This window comes from Mustela lutreola, chromosome 8 (genome assembly GCF_030435805.1).
Source record: "Mustela lutreola isolate mMusLut2 chromosome 8, mMusLut2.pri, whole genome shotgun sequence".
Lineage (NCBI taxonomy): Eukaryota > Metazoa > Chordata > Mammalia > Carnivora > Mustelidae > Mustela > Mustela lutreola.
The window spans coordinates 100,618,127-100,639,712 of NC_081297.1; the positions used below are offsets into that span (position 1 = coordinate 100,618,127).

The 21,586-nt window shown below is 40.7% G+C and overlaps 1 protein-coding gene across 3 annotated transcripts in view; it reads left to right on the top strand.

Annotated features, from left to right (window-relative positions):
- The window catches only part of HMGA2 (high mobility group AT-hook 2), a 137,962-nt gene that overhangs the window by 13,137 nt on the left and 103,239 nt on the right, over positions 1-21,586 (top strand). For all 3 annotated transcript variants that reach the window (XM_059186243.1, XM_059186242.1, XM_059186244.1), the window contains exon 4: positions 1,329-1,379. In XM_059186243.1, coding sequence (XP_059042226.1) covers positions 1,329-1,379 — 51 coding nt within the window. The remainder of the gene's footprint in view (positions 1-1,328; positions 1,380-21,586) is intronic.

Consider the following 21,586-nt stretch of genomic DNA (forward strand, 5'->3'; position numbering starts at 1 on the left):
CATACAGAACTTGGGTTAATTCCTATGGCCTGTTGCGTAGTAATGCCAGGACAGGGAGATGCTATTTGTGAGGAATCTTGTGGCTTATTTTGTGTCTGTCTGTCTGTCTATCTATCTATCATCTATCTCCATCTCTTTTTATAAGGCAGATTGAAAAGAGAAAGAGGAGAATCTCACTTGGCAGTGCAGACAGTTTTAACAGGTAATTTTAGTATCACCGTAGCAAGCACCTTCCGACTATGAACTTAGGTAACAAAAGCACGATGCCAAACAAGTTACGCTGGCCCAGGTTACCTGTATTTTTGTGTTTATATAGCCTTGGGGTAATTCTTCTATAGAAGAGTGTGTACTAACTTCTCTTTTTTCTGAAAAGTATAATCATGCTTTTTTATAGGAGACGTATGTTGTGTGTATGTATGTGTGTTTTGGTGTATTTAAGGATTGCAGTAGGGGTCGTAAACATAAGGAAATCACTTTATAGATGATGTTAAAATTTGATTCAAAAGGCAAAAACAACTGGAATACCAGATAAAATCTCTGAAGCAATAAAACAAACTCTCAAGGTAGTTAGAAATACATTCATGTCAGGTCTGTGTTGAATAGGGACTTAATGGTAATAATCTGCATTTTTATTAATTGCTGGTTTGGGGCACCTCTAGTTTCCATCACAGGGACACACATGGATGATTTTGCCAACTTCTCTCTCTCTCTCTCTCATTCTGTTCCAATGAATTGACTGACACTTGACTTTTTGGCAAGGAACTGCCCCCCCAAAAAGTTAACTATGTAGAAGAATGCAAATGTTTCATTTTATTTGACTCAGAAGCCTATGTATTCTTCCTTACTTTGGAACTTGGATTAGCAATGTAGGTAGAAGTGCTTTGTAAGTTATAAAGCAACAAATCAGTTTTAATTTTTGTAACTTTAGCTGTGATATGGAAAGAAAATCAGTTAAGAGCCATTATTTTTCTAAAATACTCTTTTATACAATTATGGATCTGTGGGAGTATTTTTTTTAAAATTGTGGATAGAAATAAAAGCGAAATGGCTTATTTAAAGGGTTTTCATGCATTTCAGAGGAAATCATTCCGGGGGAGTGTTTGAGGGTGAGAGATGAGTAGACGTCTCTGTGCATCATACCATGAAACACTGGGGAAGGAGGAGCTACTCCGACGAGAAGATGAGCCTTCAAGGAGAACGGGGTTGTTAAAGCAATCTCCATACCTCATCGCAAACCAGAACAGTCTTACTTGGAATGTGTCCCTTGGTGCAGCACTTATAAATAATGTCAGGTAGGAAACAATATGACTTCCTTTTTCATTTTGCAGAAAGCAGAAGGCACTGGAGAAAAACGGCCAAGAGGCAGACCTAGAAAATGGGTGAGTAATCAGATATATTTTCTGTTTTTTTTTTTTTTTTTTTAAGTAATGAAAATTTTCTGTTTATCTTTTTTTTAAATGAAGATTACTTTTGTTTTCTATGTATTTCTGACTTCTGGTTCCATGGTGTTTGAAAGGGTTAAGGCAAGCACCGAATTATCGTGCCCTTTACCATTGGAGTTTACTCACAATGCTTTTCTTTCCTGGGAGTGACTCCTCTTTCTATCTCTTATCAACATGAAAAGAGTCTCCACTCTTCCTTCAAACCCGGGTAACAATGAGATGACTTGTTCCGTGGGTTGAGTAACTAAGGTTAAAGGCTATTATGAAACCTTGGAAGTTGATTAGAAATGGTGATAAAATTCAGATGAAATGTGTGTGAGATAACTTTGTAACGTTTTCCTTCTTTCCTCCCTTTCTTTCTCTCTCTCTCTTTCTTTCTTTTTCTTTCTTTATTTGTTGTTTCCTTCATGGCTTTGCTTTGGACACATCTCATTTTCCAGGTGGCTTGTGTTTTTTCTTCTTATAGGGGTTTTTTAGGAAACCAGGTTTTTAGTTTCAGATGGTTGCTTCCCTTAGTGGTCATTCCTGCAGACTGACGTGAATGACTGTGGCTTCTAGGCAGGTGCTCTTGATCGACAGGCACACCGATGCTGCAGCTCCTTGAGGCCAGAAATCCAGAGCTCACCAAGGAGCTTCACTCATTTTACCACCTTGTTCCCTTTGCTGCCACACTACCCGCGTTCTTCTGATCTGTTTGCCCCATTGACAGAGGAGAAAAACCTTAAAAATGAATAAAGTCATTTCTCAAGAAAGATAAAGGCATCCTCAATAGGACATATCCTCTGCAATGGGACCTTTGCTTTCCTTTTTTCTCTTCCCTGATTTATCCTGCAGGCTTCATCTTTTTTTTCTTTTTTTTAAAGATTTATTTATTTATTTATTTGACAGAGAGAGAGAGAGAGAGATCACAAGTAGGCAGAGAGGCAGGAAGAAAAAGAAGGGGAAGCAGGCTCCCCTCAGAGCAGAGAGCCTGATGCGGGGCTCGATCCCAGGACCCTGAGATCATGACTGGAGTGGAAGGCAGAGGCTTAACCCACTGAACCACCCAGGCGCCCCAGGCTTCATCTTTTTTAAGTGTCTTTGCTGCTCTGCTATATTATATTTTCCTGTTGGAATGCCATTCCTTTCTCCTCTAGAGTTCTACATCACTTTCTATTTATACTGTGGTATTGCCTTTCATTTAATTTATTCATCTTGTATTTTTTTTTTTCCTCTGCTCAACATGTGTTGGGATTAGATTTCTTAGCACAAGGAAACGGGGATGATCTTTAGATTAAAAACATCTCAGCGTTGCAATGTAACCTTAAAGTAAGAGCATTTCATTCAACCTTCTGGTCAATATGTGAATTCTCTCCAGATCTACTCACCAGGCGGTAATCATCTGGACTGCTTTGAGATCCTTAGTGTTAGGGAGCTCACTACCTCTTAAGGCTGCTCTTCCTTCTTAGAAAGCTCAGAACTTTCGGAATTAGAAAATTCTTCAATCTGCCTCCCTGCAGCCTCTGCTCACTGTCCCTAAGCCCTCCTTCCTGGGAAGATTCAGAGTAATTATTTTCACTTTTACTAATGAGAGTATATTTTCTATAGAAAATGATAAGTTCTTGGAAGTCACGAGATTAATGTTGCTAAAATGAAATAAATTGTAAGCCAAGACAATGAAAGTTAGGGGGCGCGAGAGTGTGGCCTCTCTTGCATCCCCCAGCTTCACGGAGAGATCATTGACATATAACGTTGTGTAGACTGAAGGAATATGAAATATTGATTTGATACTTATGTATTGCAAAATGATTACTGCCATAACATTTGTTTAAGGTCACCTCACATAATTACCATTTCCTTTTTTTTGTGGTGAGGCCCTTTCAGATCTACTCTCTTAACAACTTTTAAGAATATAACACAGTGTTGTTAACTATAATCAGCATGCTAGATCCCCAGGCTCGATAACTGACAATTTGTGTCCTTTGACCAACACTTCCTCACTTCCCCCACACTCCATTCTTGGCAACCACCATTCTACTCTCTGTTTCTATTAAGTTTAGGTTTTTCACACCCACCTATCTTTATGGCTTTTCTTCCCACTATTCATCTTTACACAGCTAGTGTTTCAGCCAAGGACCTATTATATGGGTTTTTTTTTTTTCTTAATTGCTTTTTTTTTTAAGATTTTATTTATTTGACAGACAGAGATCACAAGTAGGCAGAGAGGCAGGCAGAGAGAGAGGAGGAAGCAGGCTCCCTGCTGAGAATTGCGGGCTCGATCTCAGGACAGAGGCTTTAACCCACTGAGCCACCCAGGTGCCCCTCCTTAATGGGTTCTTACTCGTTGGAGATATGGATTCCAGGTATCTGATTTTCATGCTGGATAAGAAGCCCATGAGAGGCATCCATCGGGGAGGCCCTTGCTTTCTGGGAATAACTGGGTCATCCCCATTGACGGTGGTGATTTCTAAATTTTACAGGCTGTGAGAATGAAAAATACTGTATAGTGAGTGAACTGTCACAGCCTCCTGACTCGGTCCCTAAAGAAGAGCTGTTCTACTTAGAAGAGGAAGTAAAAGGAAATTGTGTATTTTTTCTAGACGGTGTGTTTCCTCTTCGCTTGTGTATATTCTGTTGCATAGAGTCTGCAGCCACTCAAGGCCAGACATTCAGTTCAGTGGCATTCTGTGCTGGAAGGCTGGTGCTAAAGAAATAAATTACTGCATTTTCCATAGGAAATGGGCTTGTACTTCATAGTGAGTTCAATTCTTTCCAACAGTGTCATTCACTGATTTCCTTGTATTAGAGATATATTTTTCAACTGACTAGATTTGCTAAGTACAAGGCCTTAAAGTCAAATTGCTACCCCTTTATTCTTCTGAGCTGTTTTGTTTTGTTTTTAAGTTCTTTCACTTTTAAAAAGATGTCCTATAACTCTTACAGTGTCATGTAACAGGCCTGGAAAAAAAAGTCTGTCATGGAACCCTCTCATCTGTTGTGACTGGAATTGGCACATGGTAGGCTACTCAGGAGTTGACTAACCAAAAGTATACATGTAGATGTAGGGCAGAAACTTGCATCAGTCTTGCTTCGTCAAGGGGATGGACCATTGGCCAATCCAGTGAGTATATTAACTCATAGATGCATTTCTCATACATAGAGTTGTTGTGGGGATTAACTTCTGTTCTTTCCTTTATTCTCTTTTGTGCCCTCCCCAGCCTCCTGAGTTTGAAAGAGTTTTGGGATCTATTCTTTCAGTGAACTAGTCTGGACTTCTGCTTTTTATTTTTTTATTATTTTTTTAAAAAGATTTTTATTTTATTTATTTGACAGAGAGAGATTACAAGTAGGCAGAGAGGCAGGCAGAGAGAGGGGGGGAAACAGGCTCCCCGCTGAGCAGAGAGCCCGATGCGGGGCTCGATCCCAGGACCCCGAGATCACAACCTGAGCCAAAGGCAGAGGCTCAACCCACTGAGCCACCCAGACTCCCCGACTTCTGCTTTTTAAAAATTTTTGGTGTGAAGGAGGCAAGATGTAAAGGCAGGAGAGAGAAGTGGGACCTCCATTTCCTCCTGGTCTCATAGCTGGGAGCTCAGGGTCTGGATTCAGATGGCTTGGGTGCAGATCGTGCCCCATCACTTGACTAACCGTGGAGTCTTGAGCCAATTATGTGACCTTTAAAAGATTGGGTTTCCTTCTCTCTAAAAAGGTGACAAGAGCAGTACAATTTTCATAGTTGTTAGATAGATACATTTCTCATACATAGAGTTGTTGTGGGGATTAAATAAGGTCACACATGCAAAGGGCATAATAAGAGGCTTAGCACATGTGAATGCCCAAATAATGTTAGACACAACGATTCATTCCTCTCTACATTTTCATGTAGTTACCACCGTCAGCCTACACCCTACTTACTTACAGTACCCGTAGCCACACACAAGGGGCAAGTTGACAGTCAGGCATCAACTAACCAAACACCCTTGGTGGTACCATTATGTCTTTAATGGATCTCCGTTGAGTATCATCAAGCTTAAGAACTGCTTATAAATAATCCTAAAGTTCATTTTAAGTCTATTTTCCATTCAGGGGAGCATTGCACGTAGCCACTTATAAGCCTCTCTTCTCACGGTCGAGGTTTGGCGTCATGTGTAGTTCATCACTTTGAAAAGCATGATTCCTCCTGTGGGTCAGAATACGCACGTCCAGAGATGTGCTGGTTTCTTGGAGGCTCCATAGAGTTTCATTACTCAGTCCTTTTGCCAGTTGAGACGAGGCATTTAATATTTGCCTTCCTTAATTTTAGCTTAGGAAGGGAGCTCATCCCAGAATAGAGTTAGTGATGGAAAATATTTGGAAAAAGTTTTAGGCAATGGAGTGAAGGCTCAAGAAGATGGGAACCCGGAGGGTGGAAGACTTCATCCAGATGTTGCTGAGGGAAGCAACTAGTGCTTCTGGAAAAGAGGTAAGAACAGTAATAAAGAGTAAATCAGTGGGAACAAAGGTGTTTGTAGGTGTTTTGTTTTCAGAATATCTTTATGAGAAAGAAAACAGGACAGAAGGAGAGTATGTATACTCCCAATAGGAACTGATGGTTTGTAAGGGGTAAAAGCCAACCAATCCACCAGCCCTCTGGAGATGCTGAGATTGACCTTGAAATTGAACCAAGGACTAGCTGCCTTTGCTGAACCACGATTGGTCACTAACGAAGCCCAGCTGTTTTGGTGGGGGGAGGGGTTGCTCATTCTCTTTATTTGGTAATGGGGTGTGTGCAGTGCACTGGTTTAAAAATATGCATTTCCATTCCATCTCTTTTGAGGAGGCAGTTGTCTTTTCAGAGCTTGTGATGCACAGGAAAGTGATGTAATTTCAGCTGTTGGTCAGACATGTAAGGATTCTAGATAGGCAACAAAGGCTTTTTGTTTTTTCAAGTCGGAAGACCTCTAGAAACTTAAGTGATGATGTGAAGATCAAGTACAGGAAATTAAATCAGCATAAAACCTATTACAAACTAGACTGATTGAAACTCTTTGGATTTCTTCTAAAGCTCCCAAGCATTAGTGCATTGAGGAACCTGGGAATCTGATGTTGAAGTTCAAACATTAGGTTTTCATTTCCATGACTTTTCCCCTCCAGATGTTTGTCCCCCCCCCCTTTTCTTTTTTAACTTTTAGCCATTTGTAATTTAACACTTGCTTTGTTTAAACTGAAGTATAACTTTGAAGTTTAGAAAGAAATAGCTAATAATGCATATTGCAGATAAGTGTAACTTTTTATGGGAGTCGGAGGGGAAGAAATGACTTTGATATGACATCAAGAACTGCTAATGGAGTGTGGGGAGGTGAAACCATTTTCCCCGGGAAACTTGTTGTAATAACATGCATTTGAAAGTGGAGATGTTCCCCTGAAAGCACGTGGTTCTCTGGTAACTCAAACATGAATCTTCCGATGCATATAATGTGTTTAAATTTGGTAAGCCGTGTTTACTGAAGCCATCCACTTTGCCATATTTTCTCATAAAAATGGAGTACTTCGCAAACCCTAACAGAACTCTGTGGGAGAAAAGTGATTAAACTTTCTCTTTTAATAGTTTACTGCAGAATTTACTAAAAATCACACTTTAAAAATGCAAGATTAAATAGCAAAATACTAAGAAATAAATCAAGAATTGGATTCGATCATTCATATTTTGATTCAAGATTAATATCTTTTTTTATTTGATTGAATGTTGGAATGCTATCCTTAATTATCCTATTAAACGAAGTCTTTAAGGAAAAGGTTGATAACCTGCCCTGTTTTGTCATCTGTCTCAGTCTGGCCTAGCCAACTTGTATCAGATCCTGACTGTTTAGGGCCTTACAGCATGGACCTCGGGGTCTGCCACAGTTCCATGAAAACTGTGTGGTCTTAGCAGACTATAATAGAACACTTGATTGAGTGGCAAATTAGAGACAGGAATTAGTTCCGATAAATGTCCTATCTCACTACGCAAAATAATCAGCTCGGCCAAATCCTGTCTAAGACCATTATCTCAACTCCACTCTAATAAAATGTCAGGTGTTATGGAATTCAAAGAATATGGAATTATATGACAGAGGTGCTTAAAACTTTATCCATATCACCATACGCATATTTACCCATGCTTACCCCAAATTGAGAACTTATGGGTGGCATATTAGAAATTCTCATGATGTATATAAATACAGTTAATATGCTGTGTGTGTGTGTGTGTGTGTGTATTTTTTTTTACCAGACAACATAGGCGAAACTACACCACACTTCAAGAAAACATTTTTTTTTAAAGATTTTTTTTTTAAAGATTTTATTTATTTATTTGACAGGCAGAGATTACAAGTAGGCAGAGAGAAAAGGAAGCAGGCTCCCCGCTGAGCAGAGAACCCGATGCGGGGCTCGATCCCAGGACCCGGGGATCATGACCTGAGCCGAAGGCAGAGGCTTTAACCCACTGAGCCACCCAGGCGCCCCATATTTCACCATTTTGGGCACAATTTCCATTTGATGGGATTGAATCGAGCCTCCTTTGCCTACTTCGGACTGAAATCAGGACTTCTGTGTTCTGATGAGCTGGAAACATTCGGACAGGTTGCTCAGTTTACCCATGCTTTTTCTCCTGGTTCAGTACCGAACAGGAATATTCTCTCTGCAGCCAGTGGCTCTTAAGCATGGAGGGCTGTAAAACACAAGAACCTTTATTGCCGCACCCAGCTCTGTTACCCAGGGAGTCTGTAGATGATCCAGCCTCCTGTCTCCTTCTTTGCTTTGTTTCCCCAGCCTTCCCTCCACCCCCACCCCTCCACACCCCCCCTCCTCATCCTCCACCCCAGCCTGCCCTTTGGCCATTTCACTACTCATTAGCACCTCCACCAGATGGGGGGCAGGGCCAGAAACAGGGAGGGGGGTTCATCTCTGGTAAAAGACTTGGCTGGGGAAAGAGGCAGGGAGGAATGGCAGACATAAGGTTTTCAGATTATCTGTTGATTGCTAGACCCAGGTTACCCAGACTTCATCCTCAGGAGTAATCGACTGTAGCTATCACCCTGAAATTTGTTTTTCACTCATGCTTTATTTATTCCTCTACTAAATGCAATTTCAGAAGTATGCTGCCTTTTTTTAGAAGGCTATGGGAAGCAAAGGTCTCTTTTTAAAAATTATGTTTCGTCCATATTGATGAATGGCTGCAAATCAGGCTTGGGTTAACAGGCTTTTGCCCCCTGTTCAGATTCAGAAGTCTTACATTAGACTTACTCTTACATTACATTGTGGAATGATAGTTCATGGAATTCAGGAAGAGGGAGATTGCCTCATCAGAGAGTCCTGTTTGGGTGTGCAATGATCATACAGCTAATCCTCAATGTAGGACCAAGGGAAGGGAAGATTTGTCATTATTTTGTGCTGGGGTTTCAGTCCATTCACCCAGAAAATGCACTTTGTCTTTTTGAACAGAGGATCCTGCAGAAGCCTAAGCATGTAAGATGGACAACACAGACACACAAGAAGTTGCTTAGACACTGTGTTTCTTTTTTTTGCTGTTTTTGGGCGGGGTGGGGCTGGTAGAGAGGGAGAGAGAGAATCTTAAGTGGGCTCCACACTCAGCACAGAGCCGAGTGCAGGGCTTAATCTCATGACCCTGAGCCCAAATCAAGAGTCAGATGCTTAACCGGACTGTTTTGGACACTGTTTTCGTTCATTTGCTTGTTGGTTTACTTCTCTCTTGCTTGGCTAGACCACGTAAACCCTAAGGCTACAATGGCAAGACCCTCTGATTTTGCAGTTTTCTGTTTATCTGAACATTTTACTCAAGTCTCTGACAGTGCTATGGATCAAGCCCTTGTGCTGGGTCCTGGGGTTACCCAACCCAACAGGATAGATGGGGGCTGCCTTTGGGGCACTTACCTTCTGGAGAACCAAAGAGGAGAACTGGTGTCAGCCCCTTAGATACTCCTCTGTGTTGCAGATGCTGAGAAGCTAAATTAAATTCCAGTTTTCAAGTATTTTGAGCTCTTCAGAATTTAACAGTCCTTCCATAGACATGATTGTGCTGTTTTCCAAATCCTGATGACACTCTATGTCATTATTTGAATATAGCTATACATATTATCTATGAATTAGCTGTATAAGTGGGCTGAAGTTACATTCGTTCCTTATCACCATGGCCAAAATCCAAGTTAATAACAAACGTACACACATTTGATCTATCAAAATAGTGAGTCAAATTTCATCTGGTTAGTATAGTTATAAAAAGATAGGTATTAAATTGCGAGGGTTTCTGGGTGGTTCATTTGTTAAGCGTCTACCTTCAGCTCAGGTCTTGGTCCCAGGGTCCTGGGATCAAGCCCCGCATCGGGCTCCCAGCGCAGCAGGAAGCCTGCTTCTCCCTCTCCCACCGCCCCTGTTTGTGTTTCGTCTCTCTGTCAAATAAGTAAATAAATAAATAAATCTGTAATAAATAAATAAATCTTAAAAAAAAAGTTGCCAGATACTGGTACCAAGAAAGAAGGACAGGGAATTAGAAAGATCAGGCTAATTCTTTTGGGCCACGGCCTCAACATACATTGCTCTATTTTTTTTTCCTCTTTGTTCATGCTGATAATTTGTTTATCAGATAACTTTAAAATCACCTGGTGTCAAAACGATGAATTGCACACCTTAATATTTCTGGATACTGCTACCTTTTGTATTTAAAAAATGACTCTTGAAAGTGGAAAGCATATCACATTTATCCTTTTACCTTTAGCACCTAGGACCTAGGAGGAAAGTCAGCAAATGATTAAGAGCTCAACCCGCCTGCGGTCAGTTAGCCACTTAGCAAGGCAAGCTGCTCATGGCTACCAGCTCTGGTCTTTTTGTGTCTGGAGCAAAGGGTCGTAATAGTTTTCATTGCATAGGAATTGTAAAAATTCAATGAGAAGCCACGCAAAAACTTTATTCACCGTGGGGCAGGCAGTCTGTAGATCATCACTGTTGATTATTAGTATAATTTCAGGCCTGAAGCAAGACTTAATAAATGTTGGCTGAATAGAATGACATCATTTCTTTATTACGCATAAAGTGTGGGCTTTGAATGTTTGTTTTCTGGTACGAATGTAGATTTGAATCGCATGCTCTGTCTTTTTTTATTTTTATTTTTTCGAATCTGATGATCTGTATTTTCAAAGAGGACACAAAGGGGTTAAAAGCCCAAATCATAGGCATCAAGGCAGTGTTTGTAATAATTTCAAATTCCAGCTTTTGCCTTTCCCCTGAAGAAGTAAGCCGGGAGCCACTATCACCCGGGCCCGATGCAGACTGAATGCCTTGCCCTGTCTCAATCTTTCCATTCCCTCGCTCCTGCAAATAGCGTTCTGCTTTCCAAAATAGACACTCCGGCACTGTACCTTCAGAGAATTTTTGTCACAGCTTTGGACCATCAGAAAAACAGAAGAAAGCTTTGTTGACAGAACCTCACAGAATAGTCTTCTCAGGTAGTCTCTAAGTTCTTTTTCACGAAAACTTACTTTGATTGCGTTTCCCCTCTCCTTCTCTCCTAATTTTTAGTGTTCACATGAAAATAAACAAGAGAGGAGCATCAGGCAATAGTTTTTTGTATCTTTGACTCCTTTCAGGGACATTTTAAAGCACCCCACGTAAAGCAAGGGATCTAATACACTAGGTTTTATACCACCAAAGGGGTAAGGACTCAACAGTCGGGATAGCAAAGGTAGCAATGTGGCATGACTTGGAAGTTTAAGCATTAACATTACCAACAAAGGAAGTGCAGGCCTGACGAGTTTCCAGACGATCCAGAAATTTTCAGTCTTGAGGGAGCACACTATTACGGGGAACCACTAAAGCCCAGGGAGGTGAGGGAATTACCCTGTTTAGGAACAGGGAATCATAAGAAGATAGCTGATAATGTCCTCTAAAGGAGCATTTGTTCTGCCGTCTTTTATCATTCACTGTTCCAAATGATTCTGAGGTCAGGGAATACAGATACCAGTGCGTGTCAGAGGCTGATCCTACAGTATCATTTCCTTATTCTAGGATCTCCGTCCCTACGTTTTCTTTATTGTCACTATTCTCTTAGAGGACCCAACTTGAATGTTCTCCAAACTCCTTAATGGAAATGGCTGAAGCATCTCTCATTTGATGGAGTTGGACAGTATGCACATGACCGTCTCCATGCCCCCCCGCGTCGCCCCTGATGATGGGTGCACACCTTATGGGTTTATCAGAAAGAATGGAAAGCCAATGTGTGATAATACTGTCCATCCTATAGCATTTTCATTCTGTGTTCTCAGTAAATTTTTAAAAAAATTTTTTAAAGATTTTATTTATTTATTTGACAGTGAGAGATGGAACACAAGTAGGGAGACTAGCAGAGGGAAAGCAGGCTTCCTGCTGAGCAGGAAACCCAATACGGGGCTTCATCCTAGGACTTTGGGATCACAACCTGAGCCTCAGGCAGACACTTACCAACTGAGCCACCCAGGCACCCTAGATTTTAAATGTCTTGTTTAAGTGTAAGTAAAGTTTGGTTTTACATTCTTTATTCTCCTTTCTTGTCTTTGGACCATATAATTCCTATGTGCGGTGGGTGAAAGCAACTCATTCTCAACTCTAATTCATCCCCTTTGCATTCCTTGCATTGCAGTGGGATAGAGTTTAATGACGTTCTGTTTGGATTTGCTGTGTACAATGTGTTCATTTCCAGGCCATCAAACCAAGACACTGGTAGATCTTGTGTGTGTGTGTGTGTGTGTGTGTGTGTGTGTATGTGTGTTTTTATCAGTAATGTTCTTCTTCTGGGGGTAACTTACGACATGCGAATTTATCCATGAATCAGTCAGGCTTAGGACTTTGTGTGTTGCTTTATAACATCCTGTTCAGACAATAAATGAGCTACACAAAAACCATTTAAAATCTGTTTTAAACTTAGGTTGAATATAAGACAAAAATCTGTAAATTTTAAATTACAGATTTAAAATCTGTAATTTTCTAAACAATAAAACGGTGACTTAGTCTAACACATAGTCTTAATCTGCTTTGCCATTAAATCACTAATCTCAGTGGATATCAACTGGGGCTCTTTTCAGTCGTTAACACCTATGGGAACAAAACTGCTCTATTATCTACCTCTTAAGCGTTCCTGAGTATTCACAGAGAGCTAATTCCAACCGTACAGTAAGTACCACATTGTTTCCTGCTATGATGGAGTGAGTGAGCTTTTATATTCATTATGTACATTATGGGATTAGTAGGATGTTCAGCTTGATTGTATAGTTGGAGAGGGTTTGGCCATACATGGTCAAGTCACAGTATGAAGAATTCCTTGTGACTGAATTTTTTTTTCCCCCCCGAAAAAAGGAGTTTTCTGCCCAGGATTCTTAAAATGTGGTATGTGTTCATCATTGTTACTTCCGATTCTTTTAAGTAATTATGTTCCCATAAAAATTTAGTGTCCCCCAGTTGAGAAGCTAACATTTTATATCCGTAAGGCAAGCACAACTTTTAAAATCAGAGTGAAAATTTAGGTGTCTTATTTTGAGGTTTTATCTTTCTATAAAATTTTTGAGCCTGAGAAAATATTTCTATTGATCTACTTACGCTCTCAAAACTATCTTTGGTAGAAAAATCTCTTTGTATGTGAGAAAAAGCCGTCTAGAAACATGTCGTGAGTACCCTTGGTCATGGTGTGCAAATTTAAACACCCGCCTGTCACAGGAGGGTCTTATATTCAACCTAAATTTCTCCTTGCATGGTTCTCAGTCCATTTCCTTTTGTGTTGTTCTTCTTGGTGATAGAGAACAGCTGGTATGTCTCTCTTCAAAATAATTCTTCTTGCTTAGGGCAGTAAAAGTGGACACACTTCGGATCTGGGTTTGAGTCTGGGCCTTAGCCCTTACCAGCCTGAAGTCGCCATTGCTTCCCTGAGCCTCAGTGTCTTCTTTTGTAAAATACAGCTCATACTCCCTCCTTTGCCGTTTTAGCCAAAGTGTCCAGCTCCTAGCAAATGCACAAAATATAGTACCTTGTATCATTAGTGTTAAAACCTACGAGAATTTATGAAGGCAGCTTTTTCTTTCCCATGGTAACATTCCCAGATTTTTCTGACTTTGTCTTGTGTTTCTAAACTGCGAATCTTGGCTCTAAACGAGACTTCAGATGGTATTGTCGATGGAAGGCTAGGTTTGCAGTGGAAGGTCTATTGGACTTGCTTCCCGAGTTAATGAATTTATAACTCTATGTCCTTGGATAAGTCACTTAACACCCTGGAGCCTGTTTCCTCAGATGCAAGATGGGGATGACAAGTATCGTATCTCCTGAGGCTTCCTCTTTGGGTTGTAGTTAGAATAATGGAAAGAAGTCATGTAAGGGTCACAAAGCACCATACAGTCATAAGGTGATTGCAGTAAAGATAATTGGCAATTAAAATTTAATGCTTTATAATAGGGGGAATGAAATTGCTTGTTGTTTATATACCTTATTTATTTATTTATTTTTAAAGATTTTATTTATTTATTTGACAGAGAGAGATATCACAAGTAGGAAGAGAGATTGGTTGGGGGGTGGCGGAGGCAGGCTCCCCGCTGAGCAGAGATCCTGATGAGGGGCTCGATCCTAGGACCCTGAGAGCATGACTTGACCCGAAGGCAGGGGCTTAACCCACTGAGCCACCCAGGCGCCCCTCTGGCAGAGAGAAAAATTAGACTCCCTTCCTTTCTCCCTTTCTCCTCTACTCCAAACTTTTAAAACTCAAGTCACCATCTTCATCCTCGCCCTTGTCCTACGTAACAATTAGGAGGCATTTGTTCTTTTTCTGTTTCCATTTTCATCTGCTCTTTTGGCTGGCAGGCTAACATGGACAATGTTCAGAAGTATAATGACATATATTAAAACAGTTCCAACAGGATACGATTCCACTTGTGTGCAGAGTGAGTGAGTCAACAGCAGTGTTGGGTGAGGTTCAGAGGGGGGCCAGCCAGGGGATTAAAGTGTGTGACTAAAGGGGTAAAGCAACCCAGGAGAAGTGGATGAGCAGGGAAGGTGTCTCAAGTGATGGACATTTAAGGAAAGGATTATAGATTCGTGTCTCCTCAGGTAGTCACTGCGGAGTTCCAAACAGAAGAATGGCATGCTCAAAACACACCTGAATAAGAAGGGAAATTTTGGGACACGGAGCATCCCTTACAGTGGAAGTGACCTTGGAGGTTGCAGTGATCCCAGGCAGTAGATGACAACCCGTTTCTGTAGAGATGCAGTCTAAGGGGGGAGGTCAGTCTGTGGAGAGCTGAGGATGTGGTGTTGGGGGAAACCAGTAGGAATGCCAAGTGCCTCCGCTCTGAGGGTCATCCAAGAGAGTTAAACTTGGGGGAAAAGAAAGTAGAGTGGACACAGTGATATTCAAATGAATATTTCTATTGTTATCTTCTTTAAAAAAGTCTACTGGATATACAGATAATGTTTCTAGAAGCAGCTTTCCCCCTTATTTGTATCATACTCATTTTTTGTTTTGTTGCCTCAATTCAGCTTGGCTTTATGTTTAATTACAGGACTGAAAGAACTCAAGTTTGGGTAGCAGAGAGTGGATTTTGGTGAAACATCCCTGTTGATTATGTTACGTGTTTGTGTATTCCAGTCAAACTAGCCACAACGATCCAGCTGTCCATTTGGGATTTGTAGATGCTGCTTTCCTGGGGCCCTTTCCTCCATGGCTGTCTGTGACCTTAGCCACTGAATCATGTAATCGTTTTTGGCCTCCTAAGCCAGTGATTCTGAGTGGGCAGAGCAGTAGTGTGATGTCATGTCTGGAGCACGCGCCTATACCCTCACCACACATGGGTCCCACCCTTCCTGGTCTAGGCAGCTCAATACACAGTGCTTGGCACATAGTGAGTGCTCAATAAATTTAGTTGCTTTTCCTGTCTTTCTCTGGACCTCAAGTAGGAAGATCCAAATTGGAGAACACCAGTATAGCATTAGTTCCCCGATTAAAATCCAGAGGGAAAGCTGAGGCAGATGTGAGGGAATGCAGTTCCAGACTCCAATTAATCTACAGAAGATGATCACACTGGCCTACAACGCACAGCTTCCCATGCTCGTGAGTCATAGTGAAATCTCTTCAGGGATGAATGACTTTTAACTTAATACAAAATTGGTAAACTGTGTGGAATATTGTGACAAATGAAAGTATTCAGTATGAAAAATAGCTGATGGGGTACCTATGTAGAGATATGTTGTCTTCTCCCAACATGGTTTGGATTTTAGCGACCTCTCTTCTTCTCCCCTAAAAAAAGATCAAAAGGAAGGCCCTCCACATTGTTTCCAAATTCCTAGATAGGAAAAACATCAAACTGGAAAGGCCCCTTTTGAGAACCTCACTCATTCATATTTTTTTAAATATCAAAGTTTCTTTCTTGCCCTTTCTCTGGTAGAGAGAGAAATTAGACTCCCTTCCTTTCTCCCTTTCTCCTCTACCCCAAATTCCAGCCCATGTAACCTTATCGTTCTTGTTCACTCCTATCACTGTAAATTCCTTTGCAGCAGTAAGAAATTATACGCAACAGTCCCTCGTACACTTTGCCCGGTTGCCTCTCCATGGTGGTATTTTGTAAAGCTGTAGCACAGAATAGCGCTAGGATATTGCATGAACACAATTCACGCATCATATTCCCATATTCAATGCTTATTGTACTCACATGCGTGTGCATCAGTGAGCATTAAGTTCTCTACAGTTTTACTACCTGTGTAATTCATATATGACCTCCAGAAGTATTCTCTTCTAAGACTGTAGGTTGGTTGAGAGTTTTCGATATCTCCTATGATGACAGGACATTAAGCGTCTTCTCTTCTAAGCATGCAAAAGCCTTTTGTGGCTATAGGAAGGCAGAGAGTGGAAATCTGGCCCCTGGTTCCTATCTGTGGCTGTGTAGTTCCTCTTTCACATTCCCTCGTTAGAAAGTGCTGGCTGGCCCAGCCAAAATCATAGGTGGGCTTGGCACACAGCTAACTATTTGCTTGGAGTAACTTAAGCTTTTGTACGATGTTAAGAGTTCTGCCAATTTCAGAGGCCAGGAAGCAAAAGAGTTGGCCTCGTAGGGTAACACACCTGCTTTTCCTGAGGCCACATACAACAACAGGCTGATTTGAGTACCTGTTTGCCCTCTTGGGATATACTGAAACATGTGTCCAGAGTCCTGAAGTTGTGGAGAAATACTTTTCTCCCTCTAGAAATCCATTTCACACAGATTTTGAATGTCCATGAGAACAGATATTCTTTGGGGAAATGTCCTGTTACTTGTACTTTGGCGATCTGGGCCGATCTTTAGGACGAACTTCCATAGACTCTTATTAGCTTGAGACCTGTAGGAATATCCCCATTAGGTTTCCCGATTTTAAAAAAAAAAAAAATTGCAACTCTCTGTCACTCCTGTCATACACATGCAATCCCTCTCTCTCCCTTTCTCTCTCTCTCCCTCTCTCTCTCTCTCACACACACACACACACAGCATAGTTGTGCCGAGGTACACACATTGGCAGATGGCCAAGCTCCCTCACCAGCTAAATATATCAGTCTTGTACTCCTGTCTCAGAAACACTGGATTTACAAGTAGTTCAAATGTTGAGTATTAACATTGGGTGACGACAAAGGTCTGTCGTATTCTACTGGTCCCTCCTGGAATCTGAGTGTTTGATTCGGTGACCACATTTATGGTGATGATGGTGATGTTTGGTCATAACCAGTGAGCAACAGGTTGTGAATCTGATCACCGTGGGTCCTTTTGGAGAAAAAGGTTAACATGTTTGATACCACTGTTCTATCAAAGCCTAAGTCCCAGCTATGCTATGGCATATAAAGCACTTCTTTTCCTCTTTGGACTAATCCTTCTCCTACTGTCACTTTATTTTTTAAGATTTTATTTATTGAACAGACAGAGATCGCAAGTAGGCAGAGAGGCAGGCAGAGAGAGAGGAAGGGAAGCAGGCTCCCCGCTGAGCAGAGAGCCCGATTTGGGGCTCAATCCCAGGACCCTGAGATCATGACCTGAGCTGAAGGCAGAGGCTTTAACCCACTGAGTCACCACCCAGGTGCCCCTCCTACTGTCACTTTAAAACCTCATGATTTATGAGTAACCTTCTTTATTTTTGGTGATCACAATTATTTAAACCAAAGTTTACTTTTTAAATCAGCTGGAGACATTTTGAGAATCTCAGAAGTTCAGAAAAATATATATATTAAAGAAAAATATTAAAAATAATGTCAGAACAGGCTGCTATGACTTCCATAGCAAACACCCTTGGGCCTTACTTGATCCAAATAAATGTGGTCACACTGCTGTTGTGGCCGTGGACGTGGTGAAGGAAAGCTTACATTTCTATATCCTGTTGTCTGTCACTGAGGTCTCATCCAAGCTTAGCCAAAATAGTGATGGGGGAGGGGAGGAGTCGATATGGAATTGTTGGTCTGTTTGGTGCTTGATATACCCCACAGTGACCCTAGACTTAGTGGAGAGATTCTGTAGTTGAATTCTCTCATATTCTGTAGGTGACAAAATGCAAGTTGAGAACAATGCAGTGTCCAGTTCAAGGTCATTCAACCTCATCAGCTAGGACAAGAACCAGGTTTCCTGATTTCTAGTTCCACTGCTTTTCCACTATAGGGAGCATTTTCCTGTCACCCTACTTGTCTTTCTTGGTTTTCCATTTGTAATGTTGACATTTCTTCTGATGAACCTCTTCCTTCGGATCCTGTCATTGTTTCCGGGGGCTGCTGTCACAAGACACCATGGACTTGGGTGCCTTAGTGTGACAGTAATTTATTCTCTAACAGTCCTGGAAACCAAAAGTCTGAAATCAAGGTCTTGGCAGGAACATGCTCTCTCTGAAGGCGCGAGGAGAATCTGTTCCATTGCCTTTTCCTTGGCTTCTGGGTTGCTGGTAGTTCTGGATGTTCTTTGGCCTGCATCACTCCAATCTCTCCCTCTGTCATCTCATGATATTCTTCCCATCATGTGTCTATACATCTCCTCTTCTCTAGAAAGGACTCCAGTCATATTGGATTAGGGCCTGCCCAAAAGACCTCATCTTCACTCAGTTACATTTGTGAAGACTCTATTTCCAAATAAGAGCACATTCATAGATACACGGGGACTTCAACATTTTTTTTGGGTGGGGGCACAATTTACCCCCATAGCAGGTCTCTTTAGCTCTAAAACCATTTTTAGAACTGGGTAGGTATTTGTAATACACAGTGAGAATCTGCAGTGAATTTCATTACATGTAAAGCATCGTATCCAACATTTGTAGTTTGTTACAATAACACATTGAAAAGATTTATAGATTGCTTTGGGTGTGATTTTTGGATTAATTCCCTACTTTGAAGCCATTTGTTGGGCCCTGTTTATTTAAAGGAGGGAATGAATAGACCTAAAAACACCTAATTTTCATCTTAGCCTAGAAACCAGTAAATCTGTGGGTTTCTGTGGGGTTTTTATTGTTGTTTTTTTTTTCCTTTTTTTCTTTTTTCTTTTTTTTTGATTATTGAAAACTATACCTCAAAACACCAACACTGTATTTATCATTTTGATCTTCAGTTATTAGATGCTTGTTTGCATGTGCTAAGCCTCTAGCCAAGGTAAGGAAAAAAACCCTGTTGGGGTAATAAAGTCTAGAACAAATGTTTGCTATATAATATTTAATGGGATGTGTACAATTTTTAAGTAAGACTTAAAAAGAAAGAAATCTTGTTCTCAGCTGTATGCATTTCCCTAAACTTCACTAGTTGAATATAATAATTTGTGTTCATAAACAGGCTTTCTGACCTGATTCTCTTTGATCAGCTTGAGAGAAAATAAAGATCCATATAACCTTAATTTGTACCTGTTTTAAAAAATATTTTTTAACTAAATAACGGGAATGGATGCTGTGTCTTTTATTAACTCTAAAAGAAGGATTCCAAATATCCCTTTAAATTAATGTCTCCTAGCATCAAATATACTTCTTCCCATAAGGCTAGTCCCAATTTCCTATAATCTTACAGACCTAGGAGAACAATATTTTTCCTTCTGTCGTTTTGATAATTACGTCCTCTGTGCTCAGTGGTGGCCTATTAACTAACATGAATACTGTGGGCTTGCAAAATAGCCTCAAATTTCCATATATTGGAACTGTGAGAATTTTCTGTAATGGTGCTTTAGCAATAATGATGGAGGTGCAGGCATTTCCTGAGGATTAATGACCAGCTGGGAGGAACCAGTGGCCCTTGGCTCTGCCTCCCAGCCAGCCATTAATTCCAAGGAAATGTCTTTTGCTAAGGTCGTTATTGCTATTACAAGCTTAAAATGGAAAAACATAATGGGCGTATGAGTTATTTTTATGGGTTGATGCAGTTTCCAATGGTATGTACGAATTCGAAAAAATGAATGTGTATACATACAATAGTAAGTCAGATTGTTTGAATCATCCCTCAGTATTCCACATGTTTTATGACTGATTTTACAGTTCTCAACCTTTACCACTTAAAAAAAAAATCTGATTCAGTCATTCCTATGTGGGATCGAGGCTGAAAAGTGTATTCAGTAACTTATTCGGAAACACCAGTTTCTATTATCAACTTCAAATAATATTCAGGTTTTATGTGTGTTCTGAAGTGAAAAAAGACTTTATTTTCCAACTCGTGTTAGAATAAAATGCTGCAAGAATATTTTTTTAACCCTGGAATAATTTTGCTGCCCCTCTTTGATTTCTCTCTATCACTTACATAACAGACAGCCTTACATTTACACCTTTACACACTGAATCCATAAAAAAGCAGCACACAACTTTGTTACTCAACATTTCACGAGGTTTATGTATATAAAATACTCCCAATATTTTGACGCAAAACACAAATGCCCATAAACTCCCAGACTTGAAGCCAAAGTGTCAAAATGCTGCCCCTCTTGCTCCTCTCTGGTGCTTTTGAAAAGATAGCCCTTTTGGCATTTCTGCTTCTGATCTTAATCAACGGGCTCATTCCAATGTTTTTATCTAAATTATTAACAAAACTAATCTAGAAACAGTCCTGAAAGGCACAAAGAGAAATCTTGACAACCCTACAGTATTGCCATCCTTGAACTTGTGGGAAAGCGTGGACTGTGTCACCCAAGCACAATGCCCGTGGACCCTTTTTATCTCTGATACCAGCTAGTGACGCCATGTTGATCAAGGTTCAGATACAGCACGTGGTTGGTGGAGGATTTGAAAAATCAGATTTGTACTTAAAGTAATAAGAATTAAACTAAGAAGTCTTACCCTTTTGGTCCCCAATTTCTTGTCCCATTTTTCTCCTTCTTCATCAAGTTCACTTAACAGCCTCAAGTAGGTGTTCACATTGACGAACTCATGGGCAGTCAGACTTTCTTAAGCCTGTTTCATTAAGGTCTTCAAGTGTTCCAGCCCACTTCGGTTTTCCTTCTCCTTCACTTTTGGCATCCGTGAAAAGCTTAGATGTTGCTTTGCCTCTTAAACCTAACCCCTCTGCTTTCTGTTCCTGTTGTTGAAGGTGCTAGGATTCTCCCAGTTCTAGAGCAACTGTCCCAATAGAGCTTTCTGCGACGAAGTAGGTGTTCTGTATTTGTGCCATGCAGTATGTTAGCCACTAGTCATATGTAGTGACTTGAATTCTTGAAGTATAGCCAGTGCGTTTGAGGAACTGAACATTTGACTTTATTTACCTTAATGAATTTGAATTTAAATGGCTAAATGGGGCTAAAGGCTACCGTGTTGGATCGTACAGTTAACCTTTGGATCCTTCATGTCTCTGCTTTCCCTCCATATCTGTCCTTTTTTTACCTTTATAATACCTTGTACCGATTCCAGTTCTCATTGCCACTGGCCCCTAGAGGAGACCTTAATGCCCTTCAGCTAAAATTTTGCCATATTCTGCCTTTGATGTCTTACCTAATACAATACGACAAAAATCAAATAATTTTTATAAGCCACTGTGCTTGGACCTGGAGGAAGTTCAGTGACAAAGAAAACATACTCCTAGTCCTCAAGGAGCCTACAGAATAGAAAGAACCCGGGTGAGCAGACAATTTCTGGTTTGGCAATAGCCCAGCGTAAGTCATAGGTAGGTTTTCCTGAGTTTATAGCTTTTGGATGGGAGATATCACAAAAAAAAAAAAAAA